At 55.1% G+C, this 20,238-nt stretch overlaps 2 protein-coding genes across 3 annotated transcripts in view; one reads left to right on the plus strand and one right to left on the minus strand.

Annotated features, from left to right (window-relative positions):
- C28H10orf54 (chromosome 28 C10orf54 homolog) overlaps nt 1-7,349 on the plus strand; it is a 31,206-nt gene extending 23,857 nt beyond the window's left edge. For both annotated transcript variants that reach the window (XM_013975632.2, XM_005699167.3), the window contains exon 7: nt 101-7,349. In XM_013975632.2, coding sequence (XP_013831086.1) covers nt 101-138 — 38 coding nt within the window. In that variant the 3' untranslated portion in view covers nt 139-7,349. The remainder of the gene's footprint in view (nt 1-100) is intronic.
- The window catches only part of CDH23 (cadherin related 23), a 431,691-nt gene that overhangs the window by 68,650 nt on the left and 342,803 nt on the right, over nt 1-20,238 (minus strand). Inside the window, exons 30-37 of the mRNA XM_018042178.1 lie at nt 19,982-20,117; nt 18,088-18,476; nt 17,160-17,261; nt 16,842-16,844; nt 12,871-13,020; nt 11,715-11,843; nt 10,403-10,531; nt 9,076-9,303 (exon numbers count right to left, since the gene is read on the minus strand). Of these exons, the coding sequence (XP_017897667.1) occupies nt 9,076-9,303; nt 10,403-10,531; nt 11,715-11,843; nt 12,871-13,020; nt 16,842-16,844; nt 17,160-17,261; nt 18,088-18,476; nt 19,982-20,117 (1,266 nt within the window). The remainder of the gene's footprint in view (nt 1-9,075; nt 9,304-10,402; nt 10,532-11,714; nt 11,844-12,870; nt 13,021-16,841; nt 16,845-17,159; nt 17,262-18,087; nt 18,477-19,981; nt 20,118-20,238) is intronic.

Here is a 20,238-nt window from a genome sequence, read left to right on the forward strand (position 1 = left end):
GAATCCTCACAGCCTCAGAGTGTGGGATTGCGGCGGGGGTGGGGGTGGGGATGACAGATAGAGGAGCCCCCCTTCACTCTGCTTTTCCTTTCTTTTGCAGACCCTGTCCCTGACTCCCCAAATTCTGAGGCCGTCTAAACCAGCTGGGGGCCCGTGGGTAGTTGTGGCTGGGCCTGGGGCAGGGGCATTTGAGCCAGGGCTGGCCCTCTTACTGGTCCCTTTGGCCCTGGTTTCTTCCCTCCAAGCTGTAAGCTCAGACTCTTTGAAATACCCCTGATGGCCAGATCTTCCACCTCTCTGGATGGCAGAAGGGAGAAGGTGTTGGACAGTCCAGCCCCTCTCTCAAGGATGGTGAGAGGCTTGGATCCCACCCCAGGGACCTGAAATTCACCAGCTACTGATGCCAGATGACCTCTGTTCTCAAAGCCCCAGGACTGCCAGCTCCCGTGGCAGCCTCTCTCTCTCTGGGACATAAGCCCTGAGACCTGAGAGTATAGATGCGCACTGGGCAGACCTCCCAGTGCCACCCTCCAGGCCCGAGACACAAGGTGTGCAGAGACTCTTCCCACTGCGGTGGGCCTGGCTCCCCATTCCCGCCTGAGACTGCTCATCCATCAGACTCACTCTTTGTAATCATGAGGCTCTGGGGCTAGGCCTGCCTGACCTGGCTGCCTTCTAACCAGCAGACTCTCTGAGGGGCTATCAACTGGTTAAACAAATCTGGGGTTCCCACTGCCTGTACTCTGGGTCCCCAGAATGCACTGGCCGGAAGCCCCAAAACAGGAAGTACACCCTGGGGCACGGTGACCACTGTGAGCCAACTGGCATCTTGGGTAATGGGAGCCAGGTCAGAGGTTGTACTGCCGCCCGCCATAGTGGTGAGTGGAGGGAGAGTGGGCTGGCGGGGGGCGTGGGCCTGCTGGGAAGGTTCAGAGGAGAGGGCTCCTCCCCCTCTCCCTGTGGTCAGGAGAGCTGGTGACCACATAATGTACTGCCCAAACTATGACGACTTTTCAGTGTGAAGAGGGGGTGCTATTAAAAACTACGTGGGTGACAGTGTAAAAACCCCACGGACAGATTGTAAGAGCTGGGTTGAAATCCCTACTCTGCTTCTGAGGTGCCTGAGGCCCAGGGAGCCCTCCACCGCCACCCCCAGTCTTCGAGGACCTCTGTTCCAGTCACTCTCCACTGAGCCATCAGGGCAGCGGGACCCTGTTGGGTGGGAGGAGCGGGCGTGTCCACAGAAAGTCTGGGCCTGCTCTGCCCTAGACCCTCTGCTTCCATCTCCTGCTTCAGGCATGACCCAGGTTTGTCTTTATATACAAATAGGAGGGGAATCCTTTGTGGAATTTCAATTAAAGAGTTTTAAAGCGCGGAGAGGAGTGGGGAGGGAATCTCTGTACCCTGTGGGGTGAAAATGGGTGGTGGGGCCATTTGAACTAGACAGGCACCCTGGGCACTGCCCTGTGGAGCGTGTCATTTCAACTGGGCATTCGTCTGCCAGCAGCCTACACTGGCTCTGCTGAGCTGGGCCTGGGTGCTGAGAGCCCGGGCTTCTGGCCAGGATAATGGCCCAGCAGGCAGGGAGATGCTCCCCCTGGCTGGGATGGGGATGGGAGAGGAGCAGCAGCAATGAGCCCCGGGCCTGCACCTGGAGCCACGGAGCTCCCTTCTCAGGTCCAAGGCTGTGGGCCAGCGTGGGCCCTGAGCTGTACAGGGGGCTTGGGCCTCAAGACTGCACTGACGCCTCCAGTGGCCAGAACACTGAACCCTGGCTCCTGCTTTGTCCCTGGGGGTCCACTCCTGTTTTCTTTGCTGCTGTGGACACTCAGTGCCAGCTGCCACAAAGAGAGGGTGCTCTCTTCACAGCTTGTGGGGTCCCAGGGGCAGGGATGGGCAGGGTAATACTTGCTCAAGGCAGGGCCAGGCTACCCCTGGGGTTGAAGGACAAGCCCACAGACTAGACTCCTCATCCCCCAGTTCAGAAAGAATGTTCCTGCCTGGTGGGGAGGCTGGCCTGGCCCAAACCTCATCTCTGACCTCAAGGCAGAGACAACTTCTAAGAATTTGGCTGCCAGACCCCAGGCCCACCTGCCGCTGTGTGGAGAAGGGAGGAGGCCCTGGAGTAGAAAGACACCACACTTCCTCCCCAGCTTCCTCCTGCGTGGCCTCGAGCTCGTCTCTGGACACTTACTAGTGAACGTATAGCTTCGTGGTTTCCTGTTTTCAGCGAAATTTACTCTGAGCTCCAGCCTCCATCTTCATCCACGACAACACATCCTGTCCCTAGCAACCCTAAAAGCACTCCCTGCTACCCCAGTGCTGTGGGGAAAGGCAGGGTACCCGGGCTGTCCCTCTGCGCTCGCCTCGGGTGGCAGTGCCTCTGGAGATGCCTGTGGGCTGAAGGGGTGGGGAACAGAATGGGGGAGCCAGAGCACGGTGCCTGCCTTTAGGGAGCTGGGAGGAGCCCTGGGAGGGAAATTTGTTTTTAGGCACTAAGTCATTGTTAAGAGAGGTATCAGGAATTATGGGGCCTGTAACCTCTTTCTCGATGCTCACATTTAGTAAAGATCTCCTGCCTGTATTTCCTGCAAGTGAGAGATGAAGGGAATGAGACTGACCCTCTCTGAAAACACACTGCAGAGACCACTGGAGATGCTGCTGTTGGATCAGGGGCGCCCTGCCTGGGAGTCTGTGGTGTTAGACTAGGGTGGGTATGCAGGAACCCCTGGGGGCCCTGCTCAGAAGACCAGCCCTGGGGACACTGTGGCTCCTGCCTGGCCAGAGCTCCCTCCTACACGTAGCAACCTGGGACAGAGGAGCTAACGCATCACCTTCTTCAGGGAGTGCTCTGTGGTGCAGGAATCGGGGGCTGCAGAGGCCTTGTCACCCTCCACCCTGGCTGGGGCACTGGTGCCCTGCCTCCTGGAAGAGGCCTTCCGGGTGTCAGCTCGAGCTGACAGGGCTGGCCTAATTGTGCTGGGGGCTGGGCTAAGATTTGCTCAGGGAACTCAAAGGGAATAACAGTGGTGGAAAGAGGAACTGGGGATGGCAGCCAGGCTGCTAGGTGCAAAGGGCACTTAAGAAGCTGATACTCACAGCTCAGATGAACTTCCGTCCCAGCCCATCAGAAGCGCTGCCCATCCAGTCCTCCACTGGGACCGTACCCGCTGCATGGCTGCCTCTCCTGCATGGCCCCTGTGTTTCCCTAACTGTTTTGGAGGTTAGGGAACTGTTCTGCAGTTCTAGGGCAGGGGTCCCATAACAGCCTGCCCTTTGGACCCTGTTGCAGAGCTCATGACCGAAACGTAGCCACTGGGTGATGGGCTGAAGCAGGATGCCAGGGTTCCGTTCTCTGGACCACTCAGACTGGCTCTAGTTTCCTGCAGCTTCGTCTGGGCCTCGTGGAATCTCCTCAACAGCAATGGTGCCCTGAGCTTTTGCAGGCCAAGGGACATGGGTTTTACTTTGTTTTGCAATTCTGATCTCTTGGTATGGCTTCCTGGGATTCTCAAGTATCAATATAGTTCAATGGGAAAGTGCTGACATCCGCTACCGATGCCTGCCTTGGGCACAGGATAGGGAAGGGCAGTATGTGTTCTGTATCTTTGCTCTTCTGTGATAATACTCGGGGTTTTCCAAAACACTTTCTCAGGTGTTATGACTTCTTTGGTTCCTACTCACTCCCTGCTCCCACAGAAAACCCAGGAAGGTTTTATTGTTCCATTTAATGCACAGGAAAACTGAGGTTCCAAAAGGTTTGTGTCATGTCACAACTGAATGTGGAACCAGGACTGAAGTCTGCGTCTCCTGATTCCCAGTCCTGTGCTCCTTTCTCTGCACCGAAGCAAGTCACCTTACAGGCCAGGACTTGGACTTGCTTACTGTGCACACCAGGCCCGGGGGATGAGCCTGTGCCCACAAGCCCATGGCTCCACTCCTTCCACATCAGTCTTTTCTCTCCCCTTCCTGCCTGGCAGCCCTGAAGCCACATGACTCCCAGGGGGCACGGCAGCCTGTGCACCCACTTGCTCGTGGGCGGGGAATGGGGAAGGTAGGAATTTGTCTACCCACAGAGCCTCAGGGTCTCCCGGAGGAACTGAGCCAGTTGCTTGTGTAGCATTTGGGCAACTGCAGAACATTCTCGAGAAGCAGGGCTACAGGAAGGGCCTGGCTTGAATCAGGCTGGGCCAGAGAAGGCTGGCTTACTTGGCGTGCAGCACGGGGAAGGGGCTGGGTTGGCATTTTCCTGAGCTTGAGCAAAGGGAAGCAGGCTTCATAAACAGCAGCAGGATCCAAGTTTAATAAAGGCCCTGGGCGCCCTGGGCCTTAAAAATACGAGGTGAGCTGACAAGAGCAGCATTCCCCACTCACAGACTTTTGTGGGGCCATTGCTGGCAGCTCTCGTACCAGAAGTGGTGGGAGATGTCCTGTCTTTCTGCCTAAACAGGTGTCTTCTGCAGGTCCCCACCAGCCTGAGAAGCCAGGGCTGGTTATCTGGGACTGTCTGACCTCTGGCTGTGATTCGTACAGCAGGAAGGTCCCCTCAGAACCTCCCTCTCCCCATCCCCCTGCCAATGTGCCATTGTGGCTGGGGCTCAGCTTCTGACCTCCCAGTTGCCTCCCGTCCTTCCTCCCTGGCCCAGCCCTTCCTCTCGCAGAGGCCTCCTGACGGCCACTCAGATCCCTCCCCCAAGCCTGGCCGGCCTGCCTGTGGCCTGGAGCAAGGCTGGGGACTGAGGCTGTACGATGACTTCCCTTGCTGGGTGGTACACCATTGTGTGACCGGCCTGGTGGCCCGGATGCCCCTTGCAGCCCAGCTGTTCTGAGCTCTGGATGATACGGGGCTGAGAGCGGGGTGGGGATGGCCTTGGCTGTTTGTAGGAAAGCTCTGCTCTCAGGAAATGGGTGGAGGAGAGCCCAGGGAGAAAAGAAGAGACGGGAGGGCTTGCATATAGGATTTCTCTTGGTTTTAGGGAGACTTTGTAGCCAAATCCCACCTTCCTGCTTAGGAAGCCTTATCCTTTAAGACATGGAGGCAAATGCCTTGTCCAGCGCCTTCCATGGCTCCTGTCTCTGAACTTCTAGCACTCTGTCACATCTGAGGGTTGTCAGCTCTCGGTTACGTGTCTATTTTCCCCCCACTAACTGTAAGCTCTGTGAGGGCAGAGCTGTGTCCAACCCATCTCTGACTTATAGGCCTGGCACATATTTAGTGTTGAATGAACGAATGAAATAATGAATTAATAACTCTAACTTGCTCTTGTCCAACAGGAAGGTTGGTCCTATGCTACCTCTGAGGGCTGGCTTGAACCAGGCAGATAATTATAGGTGGGAACAAGAGGACTACATGTGGGTCTGATGGGTGTCTTTAGACAGATGTATGTACCCTGTTAAACCATGGTGGCCTTTCCTGAAACTTTGAGATGGCTTGTCCGAGGCTTCTTGGGGCTCTGGTTGGCCTAGGAGAGGCTGGAATGATCCTAACTCTCCTCCAGAGAAATCTGCAAAATAGCAGAGAAGGCCCCTTCACTGGTCACCTTTGGCTTGGGGGCACTCATGACCCTGGCAGGTTCATAGTCCAGACGTGACAGTCTGGTCAGTGGCAGCAAATCTTCAAGGGTCCAGCACTCCTTGGAGACAAATGCCAATTCTGGGGAGCTGGAGGCAGTGGCTACAGGGTTCTAACTTAGCTGGGGCAGGAGGGAGTGAAGGGGATGTCTGAGAAAGCATTGGCACCAGCCCTTGGGGCCTGCCGCAGACACATCATGGGGAGAATATGTAGACAGAGAGCCCTGCTCTGGGCTCTGAATGCTGCCCTGGGTCTAGACCACCTGCGGCTCCCCGGACCCGCCCTGGATTATCACTTGCTCTGAGGCCTTTGTTCGGGTTGATGCCCAGATCCAGAATATGCTTCCCCCCTTTGTTGTGCTAACTGTGACCTTCGACTAGACAGCCCAGGTGTCACCTGCCCCCAGGAAGCCTTCCCCAAGGCCCCACCTACACCTTGGCCTCACTGTCTCCCTTACTCGCTGCACTTCACTGTGGCACACTGGCTTCGTCTCTGTATCTCTGGGGCCTGGCACAGAGTGGGTATTCAGGGAATGCTGGCTGGCTGAATAGCTGAGCAAACATGGTCCAGGGCTAAGTTCTCAACAATGCTCCTGCGATCCCTGCATTTCTTTACTGTGGTGTTGCCAAAAAAATATCAAGTCAAAAGTGATCTTTTCGCAACATGAAGCAGCAGAAAAAAACTTGAAGGGATGGATTCATTTTGACTTAAAAGTTTTCTCCTAGAAATGTTTCCCCAGCTGGTACTTGATGCTGTTTGGCTATTACGATATTGGCCCAGGAGCCATATACACACATGTGCATACACCCCATCCCTAAACTTGGTCATCCTGAAGGTGTTTTCTGGGAGCAGAGTTAGTGATGACCAGGATGAGGAGGGTAGACAAAAGGAGCCTGCATTTCTCACCACCCAAATTCCCACACTCCTACCAGGGAGCTGGAACAGGCTGAGACCTGCTTCAAGGACGGCCAGAATGCTCTGTGTGTCTGAGGAGGCAGTGCCTGTGGGTCTCCACTGGGCTCGGATGGATCTCTACAGAGGGTATGGTCAACAGATGAAACTTCTGACCATGGGGACCAGCCCCAAGTTCTGTGGGGACTGCTTGGGGAGTAGCCCACTCATTTTGGGTGGTTAAATGTGGCTAGGGTGATTTCACATTTCTCAAATTCTCATTTCTTCCTGGGACCAAAAGGAAACCAGATGTTGCCCCCCCAACTCAGGGTCTTAGAATATTATGAGTCTCACCTACTGCCTCCCCGGGAAACTCTAGGACTGTGGGGTGTGGGGAAGCATGGGGAGTGGGCATGAGAGTGGTGTGTGCACTGGCCTAGGTCAGGATGAAGAAGAGCAGCATGACAAATGCTGAGCTGCCCATCTCCTTCTTGTGAACAGAGCCCTACTTTTATTTGAGACAGTGTTATATGTGGCCTCCAAGTAATAAGCCAATCCCAACAATCCTGTCCCTCATTTTCTCCAACCTCCTTACAGCTAGGGTGCCCCTGAGTACCTCTTCTGGCCAATGAGTCACAAGAGAACTCGAGAATAGTTCCAGAAAATTTTGTGCTTTCCTGATAAAAAGGCAGAAATTGCTTGCACGGCTCTTTGTTTTTTTCTTTTTTTGTTATTTTATGCCTGAATGCTGACATGATGGCTGGAGCTATAGCAACCATGTTGCAACCATAAGGGAAACATTAGTTCTGACATCACTGAGCACAAAATCAAAGTTTGTAATTCTCTGCAGAATTGCTGTTATGTGATAAAAATGTATTCTCACTTATTTATGAATCCATATTCGAGCTTCTGTTACTTGTAATCAAACACATCTTTAAATGCTATTGGAGAGATGACCAAGAAGATGATTCACTCTGAAGCTAGGTGCAGGTACAGAGGGGTTGCCACATAAAAAAACTGAGTCCCTCCCTGTCGCCACAACAAATGATACCCTACCTGTCCTGCCCTTAGTAGTTAGTTATATGTGTTCTGTAAATATGTTTCTGTTTGGCTTACTGGGTGTGATTGCTTGAAGTGATTACTATCACCCTGGGGTCTTCAGGATGTGGTTTCCTTGGATTGGCCCAATTCCACCATCCTCCCCAGAGAAACTCCACATAAAAAGCCCAGCCCAGACCTGCTCTGACCCCACAGTCCATAGTGCTACTGCCGAGGAGAGGGGTCTAACAGAGTCACCTTTGAGGGGCAGAAGGATGGAGCTGGGGTCTCATTTACAATCAGGGTGCTTAGGATAAACAGATTACACAAATGTCCCAATGGTTACACCTCTCTGTATCTACGCTCTGTGCAATGTGCCTTTGCAGTTCATTCCTTCAAGAGGTCAAGTTTATTTCCCCACATCTTGAACCTGGGCTGGTCTTCTGACTTGCTGTGGCAAACAGAAATGTGGCAGAAGCAACCGTGTTCAGCTCCAAGCCTGGGCCTTACGAGGCCTTGCATGCTTCTGCTCTTTCCCCTGGACCTTTTCTGGCTCCACATGAACCAGCATGGACTAGCCTTCTAGGAGAGAGAGAGAGGTGGCCCAGTTGCCCTGGTATCCCAGCTGACTGGCAACCAACCCCCAAAAGAACAGCTATCCAACTGACACACACAGCTGCCCACACACACATCTGGGAGCACAGCTGGCAGCAGAACCACCCTCCAGCTAAGCCAGGTCTCCACTGCCAGCCTGCAGAACTGGAGCTAAGTCAATGGTTGTTTAATGCCTCTTTGGTTTGGTTTTGAATGCAGGAATATTGTGGTGATAAGATAGCTGATACACTTCTCTTCCTCATGGCTTATCAAGCGCTTTCACAGACAAGAACTAACTCAATTCCCCACACACCACCTATGAAGCAGATATTATCTCTCTTTTATAGATGATAAAACCAATATTCAGAGAGGTCCTGACTTGCTCACGATCATGCAGCCAGCTCACAGTAGAAATCACACCCCAGCCCATCGCCCCACATGGCATCACCATCCAGCCCCACCTCCTTCTCCAACTCTGCAGACTTTGCACACTGCCTTGGGCAGCGGCCCCACCCATTCACGCACCAGGCTGGATCACAGACATGAGCCCCGTGACCCAGAAATGTTGCCACAGCATGTTACACCAACATGACGCAGGGGAAGAGGCCAGAGGGCACCTTTTCCCGTTTGGCACAGAGGCCCACGGATACGCAGCACACTTGGCTGGCAGAGTGTAGGCTGGCCAGACCCCGAGGTACAGGTTCACTCTGCATGGTCTCCTAGCACTGCCCTGGGTGAGCAAACATGGCTAAATCAAGGCTCAGAGTGGCTGCAGAAGCAAGTGAACCAGCACCCTAGCTTGGCACACACAGGCCCTCCATAAAGTACTCACAGGCTGAGGGATTCAAGGCATGATAAAGCAGTTGTTGCATACTCACTGGTGCGTGGCATTCCACTCCTACCCATCTCGTCCCGTGGCACAGAGCGCAGAGATGCCCTCTGCCACCCTCCTCTCCCAGCGGCCGCCCCTGATCACTCACCGATAGGGTAGGGGTGCCCTCGTCCTCCACGGTGACCACCAGGTGGTAGAAGCTCTGACGCTCGCGGTCCGGTGGGGCGGGGCGAGTGGCGATCTCGCCACTGATGCGGTCCATGCGGAAGGTCATGTCCTCATTGCCCCCAGTGATATAGTAGGACAGGACGCTGTTGATCCCGATGTCACGGTCGGTGGCTCTCACCTGGACCACAGCAGTGCCCCCGCCCACGTTCTGGGGGGAAAGCAAGAAAGTGGTCATTCCGGGTTCAAGGCCTTTGGGGCACAGTCTAGCTTCCTGCTCCTGTTTGGGAGCCCAAGACTTGGACCTCTAGAAAGCTCTGCTCTGATGACCCTGGGACAACGATGAGGCAGATAAAGATGAGGGTGGCGAACATCCTGCGGGTACCTACTACATGCCTCGGCCTTGGTGAACACATCCAATCCTCTTACAATGCTATAGATTAGGTCACCCTATTTACAGATGCAAAAACTGAGGTTCAGGAAAGGAATGTGTGCAAATCACACAGCCAGTCAGTGGCAGAGCCAGGATCTGAATCGAGGGAGGTCTTCATGAATGTCCAACCTGACATACCCACTAGTGCCTGGGCAAAACTTTTCCTGGAGTGGCATAATCTCACGACTGAATAATAAACGAATTGTTTATACAGATATCAAAAACAAACTTACGGTTACCAAAGGGGAAACTGGGGGTGAGGGGTGGGTATAAATCAGGAGTTTAGGAGGAACATACACAGCCTACTATACATAAGATAGATAATCAGCAGGGATCTATAGCACCATGGGTTTGGGTGGACTCTGGGAGTTGGTGATGGACAGGGAGGCCTGGCGTGCTGCAGTCCATGGGGTCGCAAAGAGTCAGACATGACTGAGCAACTGAACTGAACTGAACTGCATAGCTCAGGGAACTCTACTCAATATTCTGTGATAACCTATATGAGAAAAGAATCTGAAAAAGAATGAGTATATGTATAACTGAATCACTTTGTTGTATACCTGAAACTATCACAATATTGTAAATCAACTACACTCCAATAAATATTTTTTTTTAAATGAACAGTTTTATTTAAAGGCAGCTCTCCCAGGTAAACCTGTTTTCTGTTGGTGGGGAAATGCCACTTTCTTCTTTCCCTTTTTTGTTTCCAGGACCTGGCCCAGGTGTTAGGGATTGAACCATGAAAGAGTAAGCCATGTCCCCAACCCCACGATCTGAGAGACTAGTGGGCCAGGCAGATATTTAAGCAGGTGCTTCACAGCTGGCTATACCCACTCTTCATTCTGGACAGCTCTATGGGCCCCAGGGCTGCCCTCACCTCGTTGACGCTGACGTTGTATCCAAAGGGGCTCTCGATCACTGGAGGGTTGTCATTGATATCCAGGATGGTCACCTGTAGGATGTGGTCCTTCTTTCGTGGAGGGGTGCCACGGTCGGACGCCACAATCTGCAAGGAGGGGGAAGACTGGAGTCAGGGTTAAAAGGTGGGGGCTGGATGAGGAGGAGTCCAGATGGGCTGTCTGCTCAGTGGGGAGGACTTCCAGGTCAGAGAGACTTGCTGGCCCATCCTGGCCCCCCGGCCCTTCGACTCTCCCCAAGGTTTGCACCTTCTGCCCCATGCTGCAAACAATTGTTGCCCAATTCTCGTCTGTTTGGAGACCTGTCTTTGCAATCGACACTGATGTGTTTAGTCTTTACCTCCCTATTTTGGCCCCGACTGTAACCTTGGGCCTACAACCAGACCCACGGCTCCTGTGTTTAGCTTCTATGCCTCTGTTCCATGCACTCAGATCTGCTCTCTGGCAAATAGAGAAAGAGCTTCAAATCATCTTTTCAGGAATGAGCGAGAATCCTCAGGCTCATAGACTGAGCCTGTCCCTAGGAGCCTTGATATTTTCTGGAGGCCTATAGCGTGCTAGAGCTCAGATCGCTGCAGAAGCACGGCTCTGGGGTCCCCAGAGACCCCTCAGGAAACACAGTGGATATGTGCGTGCTACGTCACTTCAGCCTTGTCCAACTCTGTGATGCTATGGACTGTAGCCTGCCAGGCTCCTCTGTCCATGGGGATTTTCCAGCCAAGAATACTGGAGTGGGTTGCCATGTCCTCCTCCAGGGGATCCGCCCAACCCAGGGATTGAACCCACATCTCCTGCAACTCCTGTGTTGGTAGGCGAGGTGTTTACCACCAAAGCCACCTGGGAAGCCCCAGGAAACACGGTAGCCAGAGCAGTTCAGCAATAATGGAGACCTTCGGGATTCCTCACCTGCATTTATGTCTCACCTCAGCAGAGGAAGTCAGGTCTTTCTGCCCTTTGCATAAGAGGGGAAACTGAGGCCCAGACAGAGTAGACCACTTGCCCTGCTCACAGTGTGCCTGTGGGAGAGCCAGTGCTCTGTCAGCTGCCAGGCTTTCTCTCCTGGCTCTTACAGCAGGGACGACCACCCCTGCTGCTTCCTACTCTGGGTCCAGGGACCCCTTCCAGCACACCTTTTTTCCCAGGTCAGCCTTGCTCATGCTCTTGGCCCTAAGGGGTGCCGCCTGCCCCATGGTACTTGGTGATGTGGGAAGCTGACCACCAGGGCGTGCTGATGGGCTGAGCTCTCTTGGGATGGAAGGGGTTGCTGCCCACCTTGAGGATGTACTGGTCCAGCTCTTCTCTGTCCAGGGGTCTGGCCACAAATATTTCGCCAATGGAGTTGTTGGTGGTGACGATCTCAAAGGCCCCGGCGATGTTACCAGAGGCCAGAGAAAAGACCACCTGTCAGGGAAGAGAGAGGGTGAGGGGTGAGGGTGAAGAAGCGGAGAGGACGAGAAGCTGGCCAAGCCAAGGTGTGCTCCCCTGCCCACCAGGGCCCTCTGCTCAGCCTGGGCAATTGAGAAGAATGTGTTTTATGCAGAAGTGATTATATCCCTCAAAATGGGGTCCACTGAGGGGGCTCCAGGGGATGGGGAATGATGTGAGCATACTGGCCTGGGGCCAGAAAGGCAGGTGTGAGTCCCACTACAGGTGACTTCCCAAGGTGGGGGGCAGAGAAGCACTGAGCCCCCTGCAAGGAGAGGCACAGCCCTGGTGTCACAGGGCTCTGTTCGGCTCTCACAACAGGCCTGATAAAGGAGCTGTCCTCCTCAGCTCAGAGAGGAGGCGCAGGAACAAGAAGCTGCTGGCAAGGTCACACAGCTCGCAAGTGTCCAAGAGGACAAGGATTTGAACCCACACGCTTCTGACTCTAGAGCCCCCTAGAGGTGTCCAGGCATTTAAAAAATGGTGGAAACCTCCTCCAACACGGCTCAATTTGTAAGACAGATCAAAGTGGTGTGAAGACTGGCGTGCTCTGTCAGCCCTCTCCCTTGTGCTCGGGGGTGCCCCAACCTGTAGCGGTGGTGGTGGGGGGCCCGAGAAGCAGGGGGAGGAGGAGTGTGTCCTCTTGGGGCCCTGGGGCTGTGTGGGGAGGGCTGGCCCCTGGGGTGAGATGCTGTGTGGTTTGTGGATAAGGTGACCAAGGGGTCATAGAAAGGTTAAAACCCTCTGTGTTCAGCTCGCTGCGTGGGCTGAGCTACGACCAGCTGTGGGTGCCATGTCCCTAGGACCCAGGCAGGGCTGACAGCTCTGTCTCCAGCCCTGGACATGGACTGCGGTGAGGGCAGGGTCATCTGCTCAGGGCCCGGCAGAGCCTGGACGACCTGCTCCTGCTCTGGATGGGGACGGCTCCAGCGACCCCTCTGGCTGAAGGGCTGTGGGAGCCCTCGCTCACAGCGCGGCTCTGGACTATTTCACTGGGACCCACCTGCCCGTTGCTGCCAGCGTCCGGATCCCGGGCCTTGACAGTGGCCACGCGCTGGCCCACGGTGCAGTCTTCAGGCACACTGATCGCTGAGTCGGAGGTGAAGTCGAACCGGGGGCTGTTGTCATTCTCGTCCAGCACAGTGATGTGGACCTGGGAGTGAACATGCCCAGAGACCTCCACCTCCTTCCCTTGGGCCCAGCGGGGACCACACCTCCAATCAGTTTCCGCAGGTCAGCAAGCTTTCAGAGCCTGCCTAGGCCAACCTGACTATACGGAGGCCCTGAGTGTGTTTCTTCTGAGAGTCTGGAGCCAGGGGGCTGGAGGGCACTCAGAAGTGGTGCGGCCTGGGAGAACTGGAAGGCATAGCCCTGGCTAAAGGAAATGGAAGCTACTTAGCTCCAATTTGTGAGGGTGTGTCAGCCTGGCATTGGCATAGCTTCCTGTTTTTCAAAAGGAACTAAGAAATCCAGATTTTTATGTGGAATTAGGTGGTGATTAATTAAAAAAAATTTTTTTTTTGTGCAGCCCAGCTAAAACACACCTGGTAACCAGGTATTGCCCAAAGGCCTCTTCATTTGCACCTTTTGAGGGAAGGAAACAGGGCTCAAGAGCAGGAGAGGGGACACAGGTGGCTTGGTGGTCCCAATGTGGAGAGGGAAGGGAGGGAATTTTCCACCTACCAGATGAAAACAGGGGACATGTAAGTTGCATGCAAAGAGCACACTGTTTTGTGCCTGAAGCTCAGGCTTCTCCTGCAGGGTCTGAAGAGCAAGCCTGGAGAGAAGGCCCAGCTGTGGATGCAGCTTCCAGCCCATGGATGGCCACGGGCCATGCAGCCAGTCATAGGTGCCCCTCAGGTTCACTGATGAGGGGACTGAAGTTGGGGTGGGAGAGAAGCAGGCTCAGGGTTTAGCAATCCCAAGCCAGGCCTCCCCACCACCTCACTCTCTTCCCTCAGGCCTGGGGCTCCTGGGCTCCCGGGCCTACTTGTTCCCTGGTGTGCAGAGGACTCCATGGGGAACCTGTCGAAGCTCGCCGCCATGCAGAGAACGTTCCATTTTATGCCCCCTCCTTCCTAATCAGGATTTCCCCCTTCTCAGTTCTAACCACACTTCCAAAGTTTAGGCAGCTGTCAGAAATGTAGGGAACAAACCCAGGCTTCACAGCAGGGCCAATTCCACCTCTTGATAGCTGTGTGATAGGGCAAAAGTTATTCAACTTCTCTGATTTTCCATTTCCTACAGCATCAGGATGCTAGAAGGAATAAATAAGCCAACAAAAAGTGATGGTGCAGCAACAAGTGGTCCCTGCCCTGCGTCCGGTCTGACAAGACGCTGCCTATCCATCACGAAGGTTCGTCAGGGAGTTCTGTGAAGTCCTAGAGCCCCAGTCTGCTCACCTGAGAAATGGGCATAATAATGTCTACCACGCTGTTCTCAGGGGGGAAACAAACAAGCCCCCCACAATCTGTGTGTCTTAGTTGCTCAGTTGTGTCCAACTCTGCGACCTCGTGGACTGTGGTCTGCCAGGCTCCTTTGTCCATGGGATTTTTCCAGGCAAGAATACTGGAGTGGGTTGCCATTTCCTCCTCCAGGGGAGCTTCCTGGCCCAGGGATTGGACTCACGTCTCCTGTGTCTCCTGCACCGCAGACAGATTCTTTACCCTCTGGGCCATCTGGGAAGCACTCTCCCCAACTCTTCTCTCTCTGGCCAAGGTCTTGTGGGGAATCCCCATGTTTTCTCTCACATCAGGGCCTCTGCACATGCCATTTCCTCCACCTGAAACACGCTTCCTTTCTATGCTTTCTGAGGAATCTCAGCTTGAATCACTTCCTCCACGAAGCCTTCCTTGATTTCCCTGATATCTTATTATCCATTCTGTTGTGGCATATATTTATCAGTGTGGTAATTTGATCAGTGTCTTTCCCCTCCTCTATTTTATGTCTGTGAAGGCAGAGGCTGCGTCTGATTTTGGCTTCCTGTTGCATATACCCTAAGCCAGCCCAGAGGCTGGCACACAGTAGGTGCTCTCTCTAGGATTACTGCTCTGATGATGTGCTCCGGCAATGGGGAATCTGCATCAATGAGTGAGGAGGGAGAGCAGGTACCAAGATCTACAGGAAGGAGCCATGGGTCTGTGCCCTCACCCAGGGTCTCATGGTCCAAATATCCCCACGCCTATCCCTCAAAAGCCCAAGAATATTACTCAGAGCTCCTACAGCAGAGCTGTCCCCGCCCAGCCTGCCCCTTCCGGCTGCCTTCCCACCCGTCTTAGGGCCACAGGGGCTGCTGGGACTGGGGAGGAGTCAGGTGTAGGTGAGCTGTGGTTTGGGGGTTCCGGCCTCACAGAGGAAATGGTGGTGCCTTTAAAAGGTCCCTCAGCCTGCCTCCACCCCGACACCTCCAAGTCTGGGGCTGACAGGGCTGCTGTATCTGGGCCAGTGGCTCTGGGAGCCTCTGAGAGGAAGCCAGGGCAGAACAAAGCAGGGTGGGTCCTGCTTCCTGGAAGACGGTGAAGGGACTAGAAATACAGGGGCCCACGCAGGAGTGTGTGCTCTGAAACGCCCTTGCCGGCCTGAGCACAGGAAGTGGCCGCCTGGCCCCCTGAGGGGCTTTGGCACCCTGCGGGAACTGTCCCTTGACAACAGCGAAGAGGGACGACTGGGCCCGCTTTATGGGTGAAGCTGCTGGGGCTCGGTGAGGGGCCCTGTTGAACCTCCTGGAAGACCAGGGGCCTCGCTGGGAGCTGCAGGACACAGAGCCCCTGCCCCCCCCCGTCTGCCGCCTGCGGGCTCTGCTCACTGGCTGCCCTCAGGGACAGGGGTCGCGGGAGCTGGGTGAGCTCCCAGTTGCTTGTAGCCTCACTCACCCTAGGCTGGCCCCGTGGATGACGGGGTCTTTTGGGTACAGCCTAGCCACAACCAGGGCCCCTGGAGTCAGCACCTCAAGGGAGCTGAGAGCGGGTCACAGCAGCTGCATTTGGCGCTTAGCCTTGACATCAGGTTGGTTTCCTCCTTGAGGCTAAGGTGGAAGGGACTCAGCAGGGGTGAAAGCATGGCTGTAACCAAGGCTAATGACCAGCCGGACACCCTACACAGTCTACAGATGGCCTCAGACCTGTCTGGCTGGAGTCCAGGCCGAATCCATAATGTTCTCCTTGACATGGCAGGAGGCCACCTCATAACCCGCCCCCGGGTCTCACCTCCTTATCCATGCCTAGCCTGAGGTCGTCACCTCTCCTATCCTAGGAATCTTGCCTAACATCTTCAGCCTCAGCAGTCACCCTCCTCCCAGTCTACAAGGTCTCTGTGTCTTTTCTGAGAGTCCTGGGGGGTTGTGACTCACACCATACACCAACCACTGACCCTCTCAGCACTCCCCAGGCCCTGGGACTGGTGCCCTACTTCACACGACTACTCTAACACATTCCTTACACCAGCCCCGAGAGAGGGAAGGGGCCCCTTTACAGGCACTGCTCCATCACCCCTCCTAGTTTACAGAGGCCTCCTATCTGCTCTCTCCATTGCATGCTCTGAGGCGGGCAGGGCAGCTAGCATGGTCCCCACTTTAGATCCGATGAGAGGAAGCACAGAGAGGACGCGAAGCTGGTGCACGCCACACAGCCACTGAGGAGCAGAGCCGGGATGAGGCCGCCGTGTTCCTTCCACGGTGTGTTTCACCCACCGCATGTTAGTGCAACACCCACCCAGGCCGCATGGGAGGTGTGATGGGACACAGAGGGCAGAGACGGTGGAGTCGGATGTGGAGTTCGTGCTTGAGAGGGGCCTGGGCTCAGGTGTGAGAGTGGATGGGCTGGGGAGGTCGGGAGGGGTCTGAGCAGGGACCAGTGGCAGGCCTGTCCACATGCCCTCTCTCCAGGAGAGGCAGGAAGGCCCAGCACCTCACAGGGCCCAAGCCAGTCCTGGCCACGGACAGCCCACAAGGGAGAGCCCAGTCCACAGGTCACTCACCTTCTGTAGATGGCAGAAGTGGCAGGAGGCGGCCAAGGGAGAGAAAGAGGAAAGACGCAGGTGGTTATCAGTCCCAGCTCTTCCAGCCCCCCGCTCCGGGAGCAGTGGTCCGTCGAGGACGCCACCCCTCTCCCACTGGCCTGAGGTCTCAGCCAGGAAGGTGCGGCAGGGCTGGCTGCAGCGCCATCCCTGGGCGGCTGAAACCCTCCCCCACTGCCTTCCTGCAGGTTGGGTGGCTGGCAAAGATGTGGGTTTGGGGGGCCTTGGACCGGTGATGGGCTGTACCCGTTGAGGACTCTCACCCGGGGATCCACTCACCACAGTGGAGTCCACCTTGGGGCCGCCGTCGTCTGCCACCACCGTCAAAGTGTAGAAGTCACCTTTCTCCCGATCCACCAGGCCCTTGACCGTGATCACACCCTGCAGAGGGGGGGCCAGATGGACAGTGACATCGTACTCCAAGCAGCCCTGTGCCATCCCCGGACGGTCGGCCCACTTTCCCACCTCCACAACACTCCCGCTGCTGGTCTGCTTCTCCACGAAGCGCCATCCACTGATACCCTACTTCTCTCTCAATCCCACTTGGACACCACCTCTTCCACGCAGGCTTCCCGCTTCCCCAGCCAGGTACGGCGTTCTCTTATTTGGGCCCCAAAGGTGCTCCATTACCCCTTTACCATAGTTCTTTTCATACCTTTCCTTGTGGTGCTCTGATCTGCATATTAGATTATTCCTGCTTCTGCTGATCCTAGCCTGAGAGCTCCTTGAGGGCTTAGAAAGGTCTTGTTCATCTCTGAGCCCCCAGCATGCCCTGTGACAAGGCCCGGCACACTGCAGCAATTACAATCTTGCCTAATTTCAGAGAAGGGATTCTGACAGAAGACCCACTAAAGCAAAGTTGGAAGAGTAAGGTCTAGGCAGTAGATAAGACATAGCTGCGCTAGATACCTAGCTACGACAAGCTATTGCAGTGATGCCCTAAATTTCTATCTGAGCTTCCTAACAGCCAAGGTAAAAAGGGAAATGTGACGACTTGCACAACTTGCATTGTCTAGTTAATAGGAAGACACCAGGTTGCCTATGTATAAACTTTATCTTACCACTACATGTTAAAGGGATGTTTATGACAAAGAAGAGAGTGCTGGGCATATAGAAGGAGCTCAATTAACGCTGCTTAGCTTTAAAGGAACTGCACTCCCTGCCCTCAGAGGGAGCCCTGGCTGTGCCTGTCCCCAGCCTCCCTCACCGTGATGGCATCTATCTTGAAGAGGGCTTTGGCCTGGGCGCTGGTGTAGGCATCAAAGCGGTAGGTGATCTGGTTGAGGTTGTCAATGGAGTAGGCCTGGACACGCACAATCTCGGTGCCCAGTGCCAGATTCTCCAAGATGGCAGCCTCATAAGAGGCATTGGAGAACTGCACAGCCTCGTCCAGCTCGTTGAGCAGAGTGACATAGACGCTGCAGAAGCCCTGGTTGAAGGGGACTGCCTGGTCAGTGGCGGACACGTTCATCAGGTAGCTGGTCTTGGTCTCGTAGTCCAGGTAATCCACAGTGATAATAAGCCCTGTGCTCTCGTCAATCTCAAACTTCCCCTCAGCGCCCGACAGGATGCGGTAGTTCACCAGGCCTCCGTCCCCTGCAGGAGGATGCGAGAGGCTGTGCAGTCCAGGCGGGGGTGGGCTGCCTTGTGGTTTTACGAGCTGCCCCAGCACACCCACTGCTGTCCCAGAGGGACAGGGCGATGGGCCTTGGCCTGCCTACCCAGTGTGCACCACCCCCTACCTCTGTGGGTAGCATTTTCCCAAGAGAAACACAGAGGATGCGGTCACGGTCAAGGATGGCAAGGCCCGGCATGTACTGTTGACTCCCCTGGGGTCTGGCCTTGAGATGAGAGGTATGCCAGTGGAGGACTCAACTCCTGGAGTCCTAAAATGCAGGTTCAAGTACCTCCACTGGGTATTTGGACAAGGAGACAGTGGGGTAATTAGGGATCTCTTCTATAGTGGAGGCTTTGATTTAGAAAGTGTTAGATGGGGCAACGTCCTCAGAGGTGGCTAAGCCTTCATTTGGTCCCTCCAGCCAAAGGGTTCCAGCGCCAGAGTCACCTTTTTTGTTCTGCCCGCTCCCTCCACCCCCAATCCCTGTGGCCTTGGAGTACATGCTTCATCCAAGAGCTAAAGCTGGGATTCCTTAGCTGAAGTAAGACTTCAGAGACGATGGTTATAAAATCACTCAGGAAATCCCAGACTTCCTTGAAATTATTTGTAAAATTCTAGGTGCATTCTTTCTGGGAAGGGATCCATAGCTTTCACTAGTTTCTCAAACATATTCCTGACCCAGAAAAGGACTTGAACCATTATCCCCCAGCAATGTCCGTGTGACCCGCACTGTATAAAACTGCCCTTTAAGGGGGAGCAACCACCAGGAGTTTTCAGGCCTATTTCTCCGCCTATTTCTCATCCCATGCTCCAGGAATGAGCTGGGGATGCTGACAGGGGCTGGGCTGGAAGCCACCAGAGCAGCTGACGTGAAAGAAGGGCAGGATCTGGGAAACTAGAAGGATAGGAAGGGGTCTCCTCTGGCTGTATCCCTGGCCTGGGGCAGAGGCCTAGATAACCAGGCCCTGTAAAGAGGGCCAGAGTGACCTGACTGCCTTTCTCCTTCACTTGGCACTGTTAACAATGGCCACCTCTAGGACTCCAGGGATGTCCACTGCCCTGTAGAACAGGACACTGGCTTCTGTTAAATGTGTGTGCGCCAGGCTCTGTGCTGTGTTGGCTGGAGGAACAGGCCTCAGCCAGCTTTTGGACAAGAACTTCACCCCTCCCAGCCCTGCCCAGCCCCTAGCCAAAGGTTAGCCCGGAGCTGCCAGGTGCTGGGATGACGAACCTGGACTTCCCCAGCTTGCGACCTCTCCTCTCTCTGAAACCAGGACCACTTCCCAGACTCCTTTCCCCCTGGGACTGGGAATCTGGTGGGGATCCCATCAAAACTGTCCCAGGAGTCCCTGCCCACTTGGGAGCCACTGAATGGGGGAGCACAAGGCAACCGGAGGATGCCAGGCCCTGCGGGAGAGGGGGCCTGAGCCGGGGCGGGCCACTCTGGGGAAAGGACTCCCTGCCTTCCTCCCGCCGGCCTCACCCGTGTCTCGGTCTGTGGCTCGGACGACGATGACTGACGTGCCAATGCCCGCCGTCTCGCGAAGCCCCAGGCGGCTGTACTGCTGCTGCGTGAACACCGGGGCCTCGTCGTTGACATCCTCCACGTACACAATCACCTGTGGGAGCCGGCCAGGGTCGAAAGGTCAGGGTAGGGGTCGGGGGAGCCCAGGGCTGGGCCCACCGGAGCCTGCCTATGTGGTTACTGTGCTCCTAGGCCGGCTATGAGCTCTCTGCAGA

Source organism: Capra hircus, chromosome 28 (assembly GCF_001704415.2).
Source record: "Capra hircus breed San Clemente chromosome 28, ASM170441v1, whole genome shotgun sequence".
Lineage (NCBI taxonomy): Eukaryota > Metazoa > Chordata > Mammalia > Artiodactyla > Bovidae > Capra > Capra hircus.